The 14595-nt window shown below is 43.3% G+C and overlaps 1 protein-coding gene across 2 annotated transcripts in view; it reads left to right on the plus strand.

Annotated features, from left to right (window-relative positions):
* Positions 1 to 14595, plus strand: part of MOB2 (MOB kinase activator 2) — a 46836-nt gene that overhangs the window by 15860 nt on the left and 16381 nt on the right. Inside the window, exon 1 of one of the 2 annotated variants that reach the window (XM_073658764.1) lies at positions 9886 to 10101. The exons of the other annotated variant lie outside the window; for it this stretch is intronic. Within the exon in view, the coding sequence (XP_073514865.1) occupies positions 9989 to 10101 (113 nt within the window). The 5' untranslated portion in view covers positions 9886 to 9988. Of the gene's footprint in view, positions 1 to 9885; positions 10102 to 14595 lie in introns of those variants that run through there. 2 annotated transcript variants of the gene reach the window in all.

Here is a 14595-nt window from a genome sequence, read left to right on the forward strand (position 1 = left end):
TGCCGTTATTGCATTTGTGTAACTTATAGGTTTAGATCGCTGCGGGCATTTGATGACGTGGTGCAGCGAGAAGGGGGCCGGACACCAATGGTGTGGTGAGGACTGTCTCCAGAAAATCGTGCCGCCTGGGGGTGGGGGTCAGAGACCTATTGGGACAGGGTCAAATTATACTGTGATGTATCAGCACAAGATTTGTTTTCTCCTGCGGTAAGACTGAAGAAAGTACAGAACATATTGCATATAGTAGATTATTTTTGCAACAATTCTTTTTCAGTTTCTAAACCATTTTTATTCACTGGAAAACCACTTTAAGGCCTTATGCACACTACTTTTTTTTACTGCTTGGTGCAAATACATTGATCACCTTCCTTGTAATATTGGTAAGGCTGGATTCACACCTGTGTTGTGCAGCCTGAATGTGGAATGCGATCATGGATTATCCAGCTGTTTAGTTCGGGTCCAGAGACCCACATGACCATGAAATACAGAAATGTAAAAATTAAAAAAAAAAATACTTGGGAGCAGGAAGAAAATAAGAGCAAAATGTGCCCACTCTAGACCTTTAAAATGCTGTGCAGGCGCTGTCCTGCTGTACTGTGTAGATGATGGGGGATGTATGAATGGATGCTCCTCCGGTACCCCACTCTGCAGCACGGCGGGGGCAGCTTTGTACTATTTTCAGCTATGCTCTGCTTTATAGCCTCCTAACAGTAGCTGATCTCATGGAAAGTTGTCCCTCAGAGCTGGTGATTCAGAGCCGGGCTGGGAGAGCTGCTGAGTGGAGGTGTTGAATAGAGCAGATTATTCTCCCCTCCAGGTCGGTGTCCGCCCCTGGCTCTGCTCTTCTATATTTTGCAGCCACTGTATTTATAGCAGGTGGGGTGTGCCGCTCCCTGCCTGGCACTGCCTCCCTCCCTCCCTCTTCCTGCTTCTCCAGTTTAACTCTCTCCCACTCTGCTGCCTGCCTTAGGTTGCCACCATGCCATGCTGTGCCCAGTGACACACACGTATTATTGTGTCCGCTCCCTGGATTTTATACGCTGCTAGTATCATTCATATATACCAGGGGCGGACACACAAAATTGTGCAAGAACAGTATATGGGCACTTTGCAATCCAATATCTCCTCATCTTCTTTGATGATGGCAGTGTGCCCCCTTACCTCTGTATGCCCCTGGTGTGTACGTACCGGCTTCTGGAGGTGCAGACATTTCTTCATCCCATTGGATGAAGTGGCTGATAAAGGACAATAGCTTGCTTTCATCTTCGCAGAAAATAGAGAAGACTCAATGCCTTCTTTTTTGCATATGAGTAAAAACAAATTCATTTTTCATCAGTTAAATCAGCATCTGTTTTTACCATCACTTTGGTATTTTTTTTTATTCTCGTATGGAGAAAAAAACATATAAATCCAAGTTCCTCCTATCCATTAAAGGGAATCTGTCACCAGGTTTCTGCTGATCAGAGAGCTGCATAATGTAGAGAGAGAGACCCTGATTCCAGCGATTTATCACTAACTGCGCTGCGTAGTGTAGTTTTGATGAAATCACTGTTTTATCAGCAGGAGATTATTATTAGAGGACTAGTAAATCTGCTGACAGGTAGTCCGACAACGCCCCCAACACTGATTGGCCTTGTACATAGAAATCTGCCAATCAGTGTTGTGGGCGGGGTTACACAGGGCTCAGCGTTCAGGGAACTGCTAGATCTACTGTAGAAAAAAATAGGGATTTTATCAATACTGCAGCAAGTAGCCCAGCAAGGGATACATCGCTGGAATCAGTATCTCTGCCCCTACATCATGCTGCTGTCAGATGGGGTAATAAAAACCTGCTGACAGATTCTCTTTTAAATAGTAAAAAAAAAAAACAGGCAGCACTAAAATGACACACACAAGCCTTTCATGTTCCATCAGTTTTTTTTCTTCCCAGCCCAAATGATTTGAATGGGCGAGTTTTATCTGTAACTCAGTCCAAAAGCGAACACAAAAAACAAGGTCATGTCACCGAGCCCATAGACTATAATATGTACTTACATATCCTATCTGTCAAAAACTGGATAGAAGCCAAAAGATGAAAAACGGACATCTGAATGAGGCCTTACACAAGGTGGTGTATTATTTTTTTCTTGTGGTGGCACATTTTATGGGCAAAATGTGCCTGCCACCATCTGGAACCATAGGGGAAGCTCTTTTTTGCCACTGTCGGGTAAATGGATCCCTATACATATATTTTGATATACACCTCAGACGCTATGTGAACACCATTGTTTTGTAATGTGGTTTTTATAGGTGGAATCTGTTTATTTGACGTTCTAGACTTATAAAATACAGGCGCGTCTCACAAAATTAGAATATCATCAAAAAGTTAATTCCAGTTCTTCAATACAAAAAGTGAAACTCATATATTATATAGAGTCATTACAAACAGAGTGATCTATTTCACGTGTTTATTTCTGTTAATGTTGATGATTATGGCTTACAGCCAATGAAAACACAAAAGTCATTATCTCAGTAAATTAGAATACTTTTTAACAACAGCTTGAAAAATTATTTTAAAATCTGAAATATTGCCCTACTGAAATGTATGTTCAGTAAATGCCCTCAATACTTGGTAGGGGCTCCTTTTGTATCATTTACTACATCAATGCGGCGTGGCATGGAGGCGATCAGCCTGTGGCACTGCTGAGGTGTTATGGAAGCCCAGGTTGCTTTGATAGCAGCCTTCAGCTCATCTGCATTGTTGGGTCTGGTGTCTCATCTTCCTCTTGACAATACCCCATAGATTCTCTATAATAGATTCTTAGATTCTCTATGGGGTTAAGGTCAGACGAGTTTGCAGGCCAATCAAGCACAGTGATACTGTTGTGTAAACCAGGTATTGGTACTTTTGGCAGTGTGGACAGGTGCCAAGTCCTGCTGGAGAATGAAATTTCCATCTCCAAAAAGCTTGTCGGCAGAGGGAAGCATGAAGTGCTCTAAAATTTCCTGGTAGACGGCTGTGCTGACTTTGGTCTTGATAAAACACAGTGAACCTACACCAGCAGATGACATGGCTCCCCAAACCATCACTGATTGTGGAAACTTCACACTAGACCTCAAGCAGCTTGGATTGTGGCCTCTTCACTCTTCCTCCAGACTCTGGGACCTTGATTTCCAAATGAAAATTGTAACTCTGGGACCTTGTGGAGTGTGTCAATGACTGCCTTCTGGACATCTGTCAAGTCAGCAGTCTTCCCCATGATTGTGGAGCCTCCTGAAACAGACTAAGGGAACTTTTCAAACCCTTAGGAAGCCTTAGCAGGTGTTTTTTGTTAATTATTAGCTTTTACTGAGATAATAACTTTTGTGTTTTCATTGGCTGTAAGCCATAATCATTAACATTAACAGAAATAAACACTTGAAATAGATCACTCTGTTTGTAATGACTCTATATAATATATGAGTTTCAATTTTTGTATTGAAGAACTGAAATAAATTAACTTTTTGATATTCTAATTTAGTGAGATGCAGCTGTTTGTGCAGCCAAAAAATAAAATCCACAGTGCAAAACCGCTGCAGCTTGTAATAAAATTGCAGGCGTTTTTGATGCAGGTTTTAAAGAGAATCTGACAGCAGGTTTTTACTATGTAATCCGAGGGCCGCATGAAGTAGGAGTTAAAACACAGAATTCACATGTGTCACTTATCAGGTTGTTTGCTGTTGTTTACTGATAGTGAAGGTTTTATCACCAGGACATTATCACTGCCAAGTCTGATGTGTAGGTGACTGCTAATCTGACTCTGCCCCTCCTGTGATAAGCAGCTCACTGTCTATAGACAATGTACATAGAGAGCCTGTGGTGTGCAGGTGGTGAAATTCACATTTGACTTTGCACAAAAAATTGACATGCTGCACGTATAAAGGAAAAAAAAAATTTCTACAAAACACAATTTCTACACTGATTTCATGCAAAAAAAACCGCAGCGTGTGGATGGGATTAATATAAAACTCATTCACGCTGTGAATTCACTCTCTTTCCCAGTACTGTAGGACTCGCTCTTTACTCTCACCAGCAATCAGGTTGGGTAATTAAGCACAATTAGCGCTGATGGTCTCACTGGTGAGTGCTGGGAGAAGTGGACAGAGGAGGCTTTCACCCTGGTGCTCTTTGCCTGCTGCTTGCTTGTATTATGAGCATCAGGCGCAGAGGCTCCTATAACGTCAGAACGTAAGCGCCGTCCTGAGCCTCCTCGCTCCATCATCTAGTGAGTGTATGATATATCTGACTGTGCTCCTGTGTGCGGATGTAACAGGGCTTCCATTGTGAAGTAGCACTGCTCATTAACTCATGTCTTCTCCGTGATTTTTCTTAGCACTGCAGGTAAACTAGTGCATTTATTTTATAACCATCTTATCATCTTGTTCACACCGTGCAGTTTTTAGCACAATCCCAGCTATAACCTAAAAACCAAATTCAAGCACGTGTGCAGCATGTGAACAAGGCCTAAGTGTCGGATGACTTTGTGTAGTAAATGATCATAGCCAGATCTTATTCACTCAGTGATACTGAGATGTGCTGTTACATGTGAAGTTACAAGTTTTTTGTCTTTTTGTGCAATATGAACTCATTTCCATGCAACTAGATGAAAGTGCAAAAAAAAAAGCTCTGCTCCTACGTCTTGATAAGAGCTAGGACATATGTGACTGCTAAGGACGTGTATTTATACCAGAATAGGAAGTGAAGGCACCAAGAACAGATCCAGTGCAAGGAAGTGGTTTCTTTAGCTTTTTATAAGTTCATCTGTAATAGATTCGCGCTTTTTTTGGTTTCCCTTCGGGCAGTAGTTATACATTTTTTTTTATACAGTTTTTTTTTATCGTACCAAAAAAAAAAAAACCAGTGTTCCCAGAGTTATTTAGGATTGTGTTTATATTCTACAATTTGGCAAAAAAAAAATGATCAAGACCCTGGTCCAGCAGCTATGTTGGTAATCTGAGGCCTGCCAGTACAGCTCTGCGGACTTCCTCCTATTCCTATTGTCCGGCTCCTCCGGGGTCTCTTCTGATTAGCAGGGTCCTGCACATCATCATGCATGTTTGCTGCATCAGACCACTGTGTCACAAGAACCACTTAGGATCCTGGCAGGTAGGAGGAGGTTGTAGCAGCGGATCTACATATCAGAAGAGCCACTGGGGATCCTGGCAGGTAGGAGGCAGTTGCTACAGCAGATCTACATATCAGAAGAGCCGCCAGGAATCCTGGCGGGTAGGAGGAGATTGCTACACCGGATCTACATTTCAGAAGAACTGCCGGGGATCCTGGCGGGTAGGAGGAGGTTGCTACACCGGACCTACATATCAGAAGAGCTGCTGGGGATCCTGGCGGGTAGGAGGAGATTGCTGCACTGGATCTACGTATCAGTAGTGCTGCTGGGTATCCTGGCGGGTAGGAGGAGATTGTTGCACCGGATCTACATTTCAGAAGAGCTGCTGGGGATCCTGGCGGGAAGCAGGAGATTGCTGCACTGGATCTACATATCAGAAGAGCTGCCGCGGATCCTGGCGGGTAGGAGGAGGTTGCTGCACTGGATCTACATATCATAAGAGCTGCTGGGGATCCTGGCGGGTAGCAGGAGATTGCTGCACTGGATCTACATATCAGAAGAGCTGCCGGGGATCCTGGCGGGTAGGAGGAGATTGCTGCACTGGATCTACATATCAGAAGAGCTGCTGGGGATCCTGGCGGGTAGCAGGAGATTGCTACACTGGATCTACATATCAGAAGAGCTGCCGGGGATCCTGGCGGGTAGCAGGAGATTGCTGCACTGGATCTACATATCAGAAGAGCTGCCGGGGATCCTGGCGGGTAGGAGGAGATTGCTGCACTGGATCTACATACCAGAAGAGCTGCCGGGGATCCTGGCGGGTAGGAGGAGATTGCTGCACTGGATCTACATATCAGAAGAGCTGCCGGGGATCCTGGCGGGTAGGAGGAGATTGCTGCACTGGATCTACATATCAGAAGAGCTGCCGGGGATCCTGGCGGGTAGGAGGAGATTGCTGCACTGGATCTACATATCAGAAGAGCTGCCGGGGATCCTGGCGGGTAGGAGGAGATTGATATGTAGATCCGGTGGAACAGAGGAGACGCTTGGGATCCTGGCGGGTAGGAGGTGGTTTACCGAGCTCTGGTTCGCTGCCATGGACTGCTGATGTGGCTTCTGGATCAGGGTCCCGTGAGTCAGATTGACCGTCTATAGTATAGTCACATGTGCGTGTAGATTATTCTGCCTTTTCCCATTCATCCATGTAAGCTTTGCAGAAACAAGCCCCTTCACGTGTGGACATTCCCTCGCTCTCCTATCTATCGTCACAGCTGTGAATAAGCAATAATACTATAATAAAAAGCCTGTTTCAGACAAACTTATTACGGACACAGGTCCCAGCCCAACAGTAGGTTTAGTGGCCCGATCTGACAGTTTTATGGATCCCAATGAATCTGCCAGTTTGGGTAATTAGACTCGCAGTCGGGCCGGGACTTGCTCCATAATGTGCTCCTGTGAAACAGGCCTAAGGCTTGTAACAACGCTGTATGAAGGTGGAAGAAAGTTTGTATGTTGCTGTGGAATAGTTTCTTTGCACAGTGGCTGCGACTTGTGACTGTAAGCTAAGGGCTCGTGTAACCAGGGGGCCATGTTCACTGAGCCTTCACAGCCTCTGGTGGTTACAGCATCGGAGCTATTCCCCCCCAAAAGCCGTATTCTAGGTACATGCGGCATCGGAGGGAGCGCGCCTTGTCAGATTCCATACAGATCATCCCGTGCCTTTGTGTAAAGTCAGACGCACGCGGAGCTGCAACGCCACAATGGGAGACCTGTTACCGCTCCGTACAAATGGCTGTTTTTTTTTATCGAGATTTGTAAAAAGTTTGTTCTAAAGCTCAGTAGGAGCCATCCCTACAGCTGTCTGATACTCGCCAGCAAGTAGCTGAATCACCGCTGTATGGTGTGCTCCATTGGGTCTCATTTATTAGTAATAATGGCGTATGTTACACCTATGGGTAGTTAGAGAGAATTACACCTATATACAAATGCACAGATCCTAATAAATCTTGTGCATTAATAATTGTCTGAAAGCGTGAGTTTGTGTTTACGTCAGCTATGGATAGCTGTGCATCTGCGCCAATAAATAATTAATGTGGCTCAACATCTCTGTAATGTGATGCCGTGGGGACGATCGTGACATATACATTAGGCCTTAACATAGCAACTTACATGTGTGCGCACCATAAAACTGCTCCTGAAAATGTGTCTGCACAATGGCATAGATTTATCCTGTACGTCTGACATAAGGCACAAACATGGCATGAATAGAGCCAACCTTTAATTTATAACACGTGGGTCAGAAATCCACTTACAGCGTCAATCTCCTGCCATCTTTTTCCTGGATAGTCATGTCAATCTTTAAAAAAAAAAAAATAAAATAATGTAAAGGAAGAACAGAAAGTGTATGTATCTGTGTATGTAGATATATAATATATATAGTGCATTGTGAAAGTATTTGGCCCCCTTGAACTTTTCTACCTTTTGCCACATTTCTGGCTTCAAACATAAAGATATAAAATTCTAATTTTTTGGGGAAGAATCAACAACAAGTGGGACACAGTCGTGAAGTGGAACGAAATTTATTGGATATTTTTAACTTTTTTAACAAATTAAAAACTTAAAAGTGGGGCGTGCAATATTATTCGGCCCCTTTACTTTCAGTGCAGCAAACTCACTCCAGAAGTTCAGTGAGGATCTCTGAATGATCCAATGTTGTCCTAAATGACTGGTAATGATGAATAGGATCCACCTGTGTGTAATCAAGTCTCCGTATAACTGCACCTGCTCTGTGATAGTCTCAGGGTTCTGTTTCAAGTGCAGAGAGCATCATGAAGACCAAGGAACACACCAGTCAGGTCCGAGATACTGTTGTGGCAAAGTTTAAAGCCAGATTTGGACACAAAAAGATTTCCCAAGTATTAAACATCTCAAGGAGCACTGTGCAAGCGATCATATTGAAATGGAAGGAGTATCAGACCACTGCAAATCTACCAAGACCGGGCCGTCCCTCTAAACTTTCATCTCAAACAAGGAGAAGACTGATCAGAAAAGGCCCATGATCACTCTGGATGAACTGCAGAGATCTACAGCTGAGGTGGGAGAGTCTGTCCATAGGACAACAATCAGTCGTACACTGCACAAATCTGGCCTTTATGGAAGAGTGGCAAGAAGAAAGCCATTTCTCAAAGATATCCATAAAAAGTCTTGTTTGAAGTTTGCTACAAGCCACCTGGAAGACACACCAAACATGTGGAATAAGGTGCTCTGGTCAGATGCAACCAAAATCAAACTTTTTGGTCACAATGCAAATCGATATGTTTGGCGTAAAAGCAACACAGCTCATCACCCTCAAAACACCATCCCCACTGTCAAACATGGTGGTGGCAGCATCATGGTTTGGGCCTGCTTTTCTTCAGCAGGGACAGGAAAGATGGTTAAAATTGATGGGAAGATGGACGGAGCCAAATACAGGACCATTCTGGAAGAAAACCTGTTGGAGTCTGCAAAAGACCTGAGACTGGGACGGAGATTTATCTTACAACAAGACAATGATCCCAAACATAAAGCAAAATCTACAATGGAATGGTTCAAAAATAAACGTATCCTGGTGTTAGATTGGCCAAGTCAAAGTCCAGACCTGAATCCAATCGAGAATCTGTGGAAAGAGCTGAAAACTGCTGTTCCCAAACGCCCTCCATCCAACCTCAATGAGCTCGAGCTGTTTTGCAAGGAAGAATGGGCAAGAATTTCAGCCTCTCAATGTGCAAAACTGATAGAGACATACCCCAAGCGACTTGCAGCTGTAATCGCAGTAAAAGGTGGCGCTACAAAGTATTAACTCAAGGGGGCCGAATAATATTGCACGCCCCACTTTTCAGTTTTCAATTTGTTAAAGTTTAAAATATCCCAATAAATTTCATTCCACTTCACAATTGGGTCCCACTTGTTGTTGATTCTTCCCAGAAAAATTAGAATTTTATATCTTTGTTTGAAGCCAGAAATGTGGCAAAAGGTAGAAAAGTTCAAGGGGGCCAAATAAAAAAAGATATATATATATATATATATATATATATATATATATATATATATATATATATATATATATATATATATATATATATATATATATATATATATAATTATTTTTTTTTTCTGTATGTCAAACCTTGGTAAATGGCTTAGCTCTGTGCATGGACATGGTAAGGTTACACATTGTCGTTACTGGTCCTTTATGACTGGCATTTAGGCACTTGGATAGCCAGGACCGTAGGGTCTTTTTTTTTTTTATAGAGGGGAATCTATATTTTTTGTTGGCAAAAGGCATAGAAGCGCGACCCTGGCCTTACACAGATTTCTTTTGGGAATACTTCTCTTCACCCGTCTGTAGAGGAGATGGGACGATGATCGCGTCCTTGGCTGATGTGGCCACTTGTTATGCTCGCAGCGTGGAGAACAATTGCGCTCCTCCGCCTCACAGCGAGTGTCCGCAGGTCGTCAGCCAGCACTTTCCTTTCCAGTACAGTCTTGTATACGTGAGATTTCCTGTTGTTATCCTCTGCGCCTGCACTGTAGGGAGCATCTGAGCCCCCTCCACCTGAACAGAGCAGCCCCCTCCAAAGCAAATATTAGAGAAGTCTTCCCAAACTTCTTGCATTAGTGTTGGAAATGTTGGGAGGGGCCCTTGGATGTGAGCACTCTCCTCCTCTCTATGAATAAGACCTTTCAGACTATTTGTTTTCCTCCTCGCCTCCCTCCCTATCTCCTCCTCACTCCACCATTGGAGGAGGCTGTATTAGGGCATGGTTTTCCCACTTTTTTTTTTGTATGTGCTTGGAAGTTTAGGAGCAGGTCCTGTCACTGTGCTGTCTTCTGGTGTACTGGAGGGGGGACCCTCTTAGGTGAGAATGCTGGGGGACCCCGCACCGCTCCCTGCAGACAGGACCCTGCTTGTGGCGACCGGCACCAAGTCTGGATTTACTTGTAAGATGGTCCTGCAGGCGGTGGGCAGAGTGCTGAGGTACGGTGAGCTGAGGCTTGTGGTTTTCGCTTGTTGATTCAGTTACATAGTCCTGCGAAGAATTCTTCCAGACCTGTGGGGGTTAACCAGTTACTTTCTGCTCTGCTGTACCTTCCATATCTACTGCCTTTCCCCAGATTGTGATATGCATTGTCCCTTTCTATTAGGGGAAGTGAATCTATTTCAGTCTGACCATGTTCCCATGTAGCATAAGAGCTGCATTTATTTATTTTTTTTGCAAAAAATCTGCTTTATAACAGTTACCAGAAAGTGCACAGTGCATTTTTTTTCCCTATAGGCTTCTATCGGGAGCCTGGAAAGCACTTGATTGTGTTTTCTGTGCAGAGCCATAGCGTTTTTTCACTTAAAAAACAGCAGGAAAAAGCACTATTTCAGATCTGCACCAAAATCCATTAGAAAGTGCAAGAATCAGCGCAGATTGCTATTGTGTATTGTGGTGTGGTCACGTTTCAGCTCGTGAGAACATGGTCCTAAATGTCATTGTCATAGGGGTAATTCGGGAATGCGCCCCTGTGACGACTGAAGTCTACAAGGATTGACCCAATCATGTCTGATGCATTTAGAGGTTTTTCATAAGTGTAAATTACACTTGTACAGCGACCCGGCAAATAACCAGGACCCGGTGTAGAAGGGTAACAATGTGATGAGTAGCGTCAGCAATGTTTCCTATGTGAGTGGCTTCTCTACAAACATGTCTGCACGGTTCTAGGTGAAGTCTGGTATTCTAGCTCAAGTGAATACGGAGCTTTAGCAATACCAGACACAGCCTGTTGATGAGAGTGGCGCTGTTTCTGGATGAAGTACGCTCCATTAGACTCCTGAAATAGCGCAAAATAAAAGTTATGAAGGATGAACTTGCACAGCAATGTAAAAACCATTTGCAGATGTTCAGTTTTTTTTTTTTTTTTTTAAAGCTGCTTTTAACCGCTTCAGGTTTCCAAAGCGTCCCAAAAGAAGAAGTGACCTGACCATACTTCAGGTGACTATTTTATACATGCAACTAAAAAAAAAAAGAAAAGACACCCACCAAAGCTGCCGTAAGAGACAGCCGTCAGTCTTTCCCAAAGCGTCTTCTGCTTGCAGAAACTCAGTGCATACCGTATCGTAACATGTAAAAGGCGTCCTGTGCCCCTACCCTATACGGGTCTGTGCAGACTTAGTTCTTTTAGAGACTGTCCAAAAAATGGGTTTTCTAGTGGAAACCGCTTCAGGTAGCACTCCTTTGTTTCCTGAAGCTTTGCGGCCTTTTGATCGGACAGTGCTTAGTTTGGAGCGTTTTCCTTCAGGACATCCTGCAAAGGAATTAGATCCACTTTTTCTTCTACAGGGTGTTTTTTTTTTAAATCCTGAAGATGGAAAAAAACACTTTAAAAGACTGAAAATGTGATCAGCAAGTTGTATTATAATAGGAATGATGAGTGTTTTGAGAGTTTTTTTTTTTTTTTTTCTTTTTTTTTAAGGCGTTTTTCAAAAAAACAAACTTGTGTGCACATACAGTAATATTTGTAGTAAGGCTATCCGCTGTATACACTGTAATACCTGCTATCCAGTAAGTGCTCACTTGGGGTTTGCTCCAGGCTCTTACCTTTCTAGTTGCCGCTGATGTGACAGTGTTGAGGATTCCTTCCTCCAGGGTCTGTACAAATGTCTGACATGGTGTTTTTATACTACCTGCTCGCTCCTTCCTGAGGTTTCTTGGAGATGCCGCGAGGTATGGAGCATCCACACACGTGGATCTGAAATACGCCATCTATCTTTTATGCTTGCTTCTATAGCACCAATATATACCTCAGCATTTACGGGATTTTTAGAACAGGGGTGAATGATTGTCATTGTACTGGAGAAATAAAAATGCTTTCTCCCCTTAAACATAGAATAGCTAAAATAATTTTTTTATGCATATAGTTGTGGCTAGAAGATGCTAGTGTAATGGCTTACTATAGTATAGAAGATCCCATAGTGTAGTAGAGATTGTCTTCCATGGACCTGCTGTTTTATTCCTGTTCCTGCTTTTATTTTTTAACTACTTAAAATCCCAGATTGATGCTTTAAACTGTTGGCTGAAACAGGTAAAATTGAAAAGTTGCTTGTAAAACCAAGGAACTTTTCATTTTTACCTCTTATTAAAAATCCTCAAGAATAGAGGGTTTTTTATTTCGTCGTTGCCTCAGTTAATGCCCACCCTGCAGTCTATCAACGGTGGCCAGCTTTCTAGGCGAGGCATACAGCGCTTACAAGCACTTTGCTGTAGAGCTTGTAAGTGTTGGATCCAGCCCGATTTGATGCTGCCTCAGTTTACAGCATGTACTGTTCAGACTAGCGGCTCCAAGCTGGAAGAGCATAACGCTCATGAAGACGGGGGAAGGGTGGGGCAGGTTACATGAACATCAGCTAAATGTGTCAGTGGGACCAGCGACCATGTCTTATGTACAGTCATGTCCTAAGTTTCCCCCTACATCAGATGAAGAGTTCCGCATCAAGTAGTAGACTACTGCATCTGGGTGTCCGTCTCCAGTAGCCCTGTACGCCCGAAAATGATGCACAACAGAATATTCACTCTATTGGCACCATTATCGTCTATTGGCGCATACGTCTGAATCCTGTATTGCAGGGGGTTCAGACATAAGCCCCGACGGGGCCGCTGAATGGGATGCAGTGTGAGAGCATCCTTACACAGCAGTTACTGCCGTTATGAAAACTTTGGAACCTTCTGGTGGGGTCAGAACAACATTGATACCATCAGACCGGTCACGTCTGCAAGTTACAGACATAGCCAGCTCCATGTACTTGTCAGTAGCACAGGTGGGTTCAGGGGCTTCCTGCCATTACCTACACTATTCAGTTCCTTAAAATGGACCAGAATACTCACCAAATGTGGCTCTGTTAGGAAAACCTTCTTGTGCACTAGCACCTAGTCAACATGGCTCAGTGTGCAGTCCTTGGTGCACAGATATAGCACAGCTATGCGAACCTTCACGGTAGTTAAAATAAAAAAAAAGCAAACAAAAAACAAACAAATGAGATTTGCTACGCATAATGCTCCAACATGCTGCATAATTTGTGTTGTATTAGTCTTACATGCTGTGTGTGTTGTGTGTTCTACGCACGTTCACTAGTTTGTCCGACAGATATTTGCCTTCGCGTAAAGCAATGTAGCTTCATGGGAAATGGCTTAATATGTAATAACGTATACAAAAACTGTGACAAAATTTTGGTGCAAATTTCTGGCACGAAGGAAGCTAATGGTGAAAATGTAAACTGTCTAAAGTTGCGCCATTTATCAACCACCTGGTGTGACTGCACATTCTCAGACTGTCTACTCTAGAGTCTAAACTGAAAGATTATCCTAGGAACAACGCTCATTTCCCAATAAACCTGCAGTGTAAACAGCCTAGGGATCACCCACAAACACGATTTTTCATTCCTCAGGTGAAATGATCATTTGGTTTACACAAAAGATCATAGTCCTTGGCAACACATCGTCAGGTGTACGCAGGACTCGTGCTGCCGCGGGTTTTGGCAACCGAGGACGATCAGTTACAGATCGCTCAATGCTCGTTTGTGCGAAAGAACTTTTAAATGGCCACTGATTTGTAAATATTTACCATTCGGCGATTGTTTAACGCTGCAAACTCTGCTGGTGTGAACAGACCATTAGACATTTTTAGTAAATCTGACTGCATGAATAGCTTAATGGAAAATGGGAAGAGGACCTCAAACATAGGAAAGTCTGGAGGCCAAAGAAGACCTGCTGGATGATGTGGAGTCTGCATTGACTTTACAGCAGTGGCTGGAGTTTAAGTAAGACCCTATAAGAATAGGGGCATGGGTTAAGTGTTGAGATGGGCGAACCCGAACAGAAATGTTCAGCGTTCATACCGGACAGTCTGTTTACACTTGAATGCCGAACACGGACTTACCCCGAATGTTGCACCAGGCTTCAGGAGAAAGTCCAAGGTGACGCGGAGGAGAGAGAGAGTGATTTTTTTTCTTTTCTTACCAGTTCAGGTCTCCAGTATTATCAATGGGGTTTGGGTTCTGATGGAAGTTTGGGTACCGTTCTGGCACCCAAACCAAACTTTTTCAAAAGTTCGGGTCAGGTACTAGAACCCAAACTTCCACCGGTCCAACCACTGCAAGTAAAGTGTTCATGCTCAGGAGGACTAGTTTCATTGGGAAGAGTGGTTGCTAATACAGTCTTGCCATGTCTAAAGCAGTATAATTTCTTCATTGCTCGTCCATACATTTTTTTCTTGATAACATACAAGAGAACAGAAGAGAGGATGTGATTCATATTTAGTAATGTTTCTCTTATCCTTTTTTATTTTTAATCCGAGCCTTTTTAGTGTAGTTTCACCACTTGCAAAAATGTCTTCAATGCTCCTCTTTTTGGCCTCATCGTTGGTTCCGACAGTGGTACCCATGAATCCTTTTTTTTAGGGATTTTGATGGATGCCCCAAACAAACATGAAC

The sequence above is a fragment of the Phyllobates terribilis genome, unplaced genomic scaffold (assembly GCF_046119375.1).
Source record: "Phyllobates terribilis strain yellow unplaced genomic scaffold, ASM4611937v1 Scaffold_13__5_contigs__length_258822181, whole genome shotgun sequence".
Classification (NCBI taxonomy): domain Eukaryota; kingdom Metazoa; phylum Chordata; class Amphibia; order Anura; family Dendrobatidae; genus Phyllobates; species Phyllobates terribilis.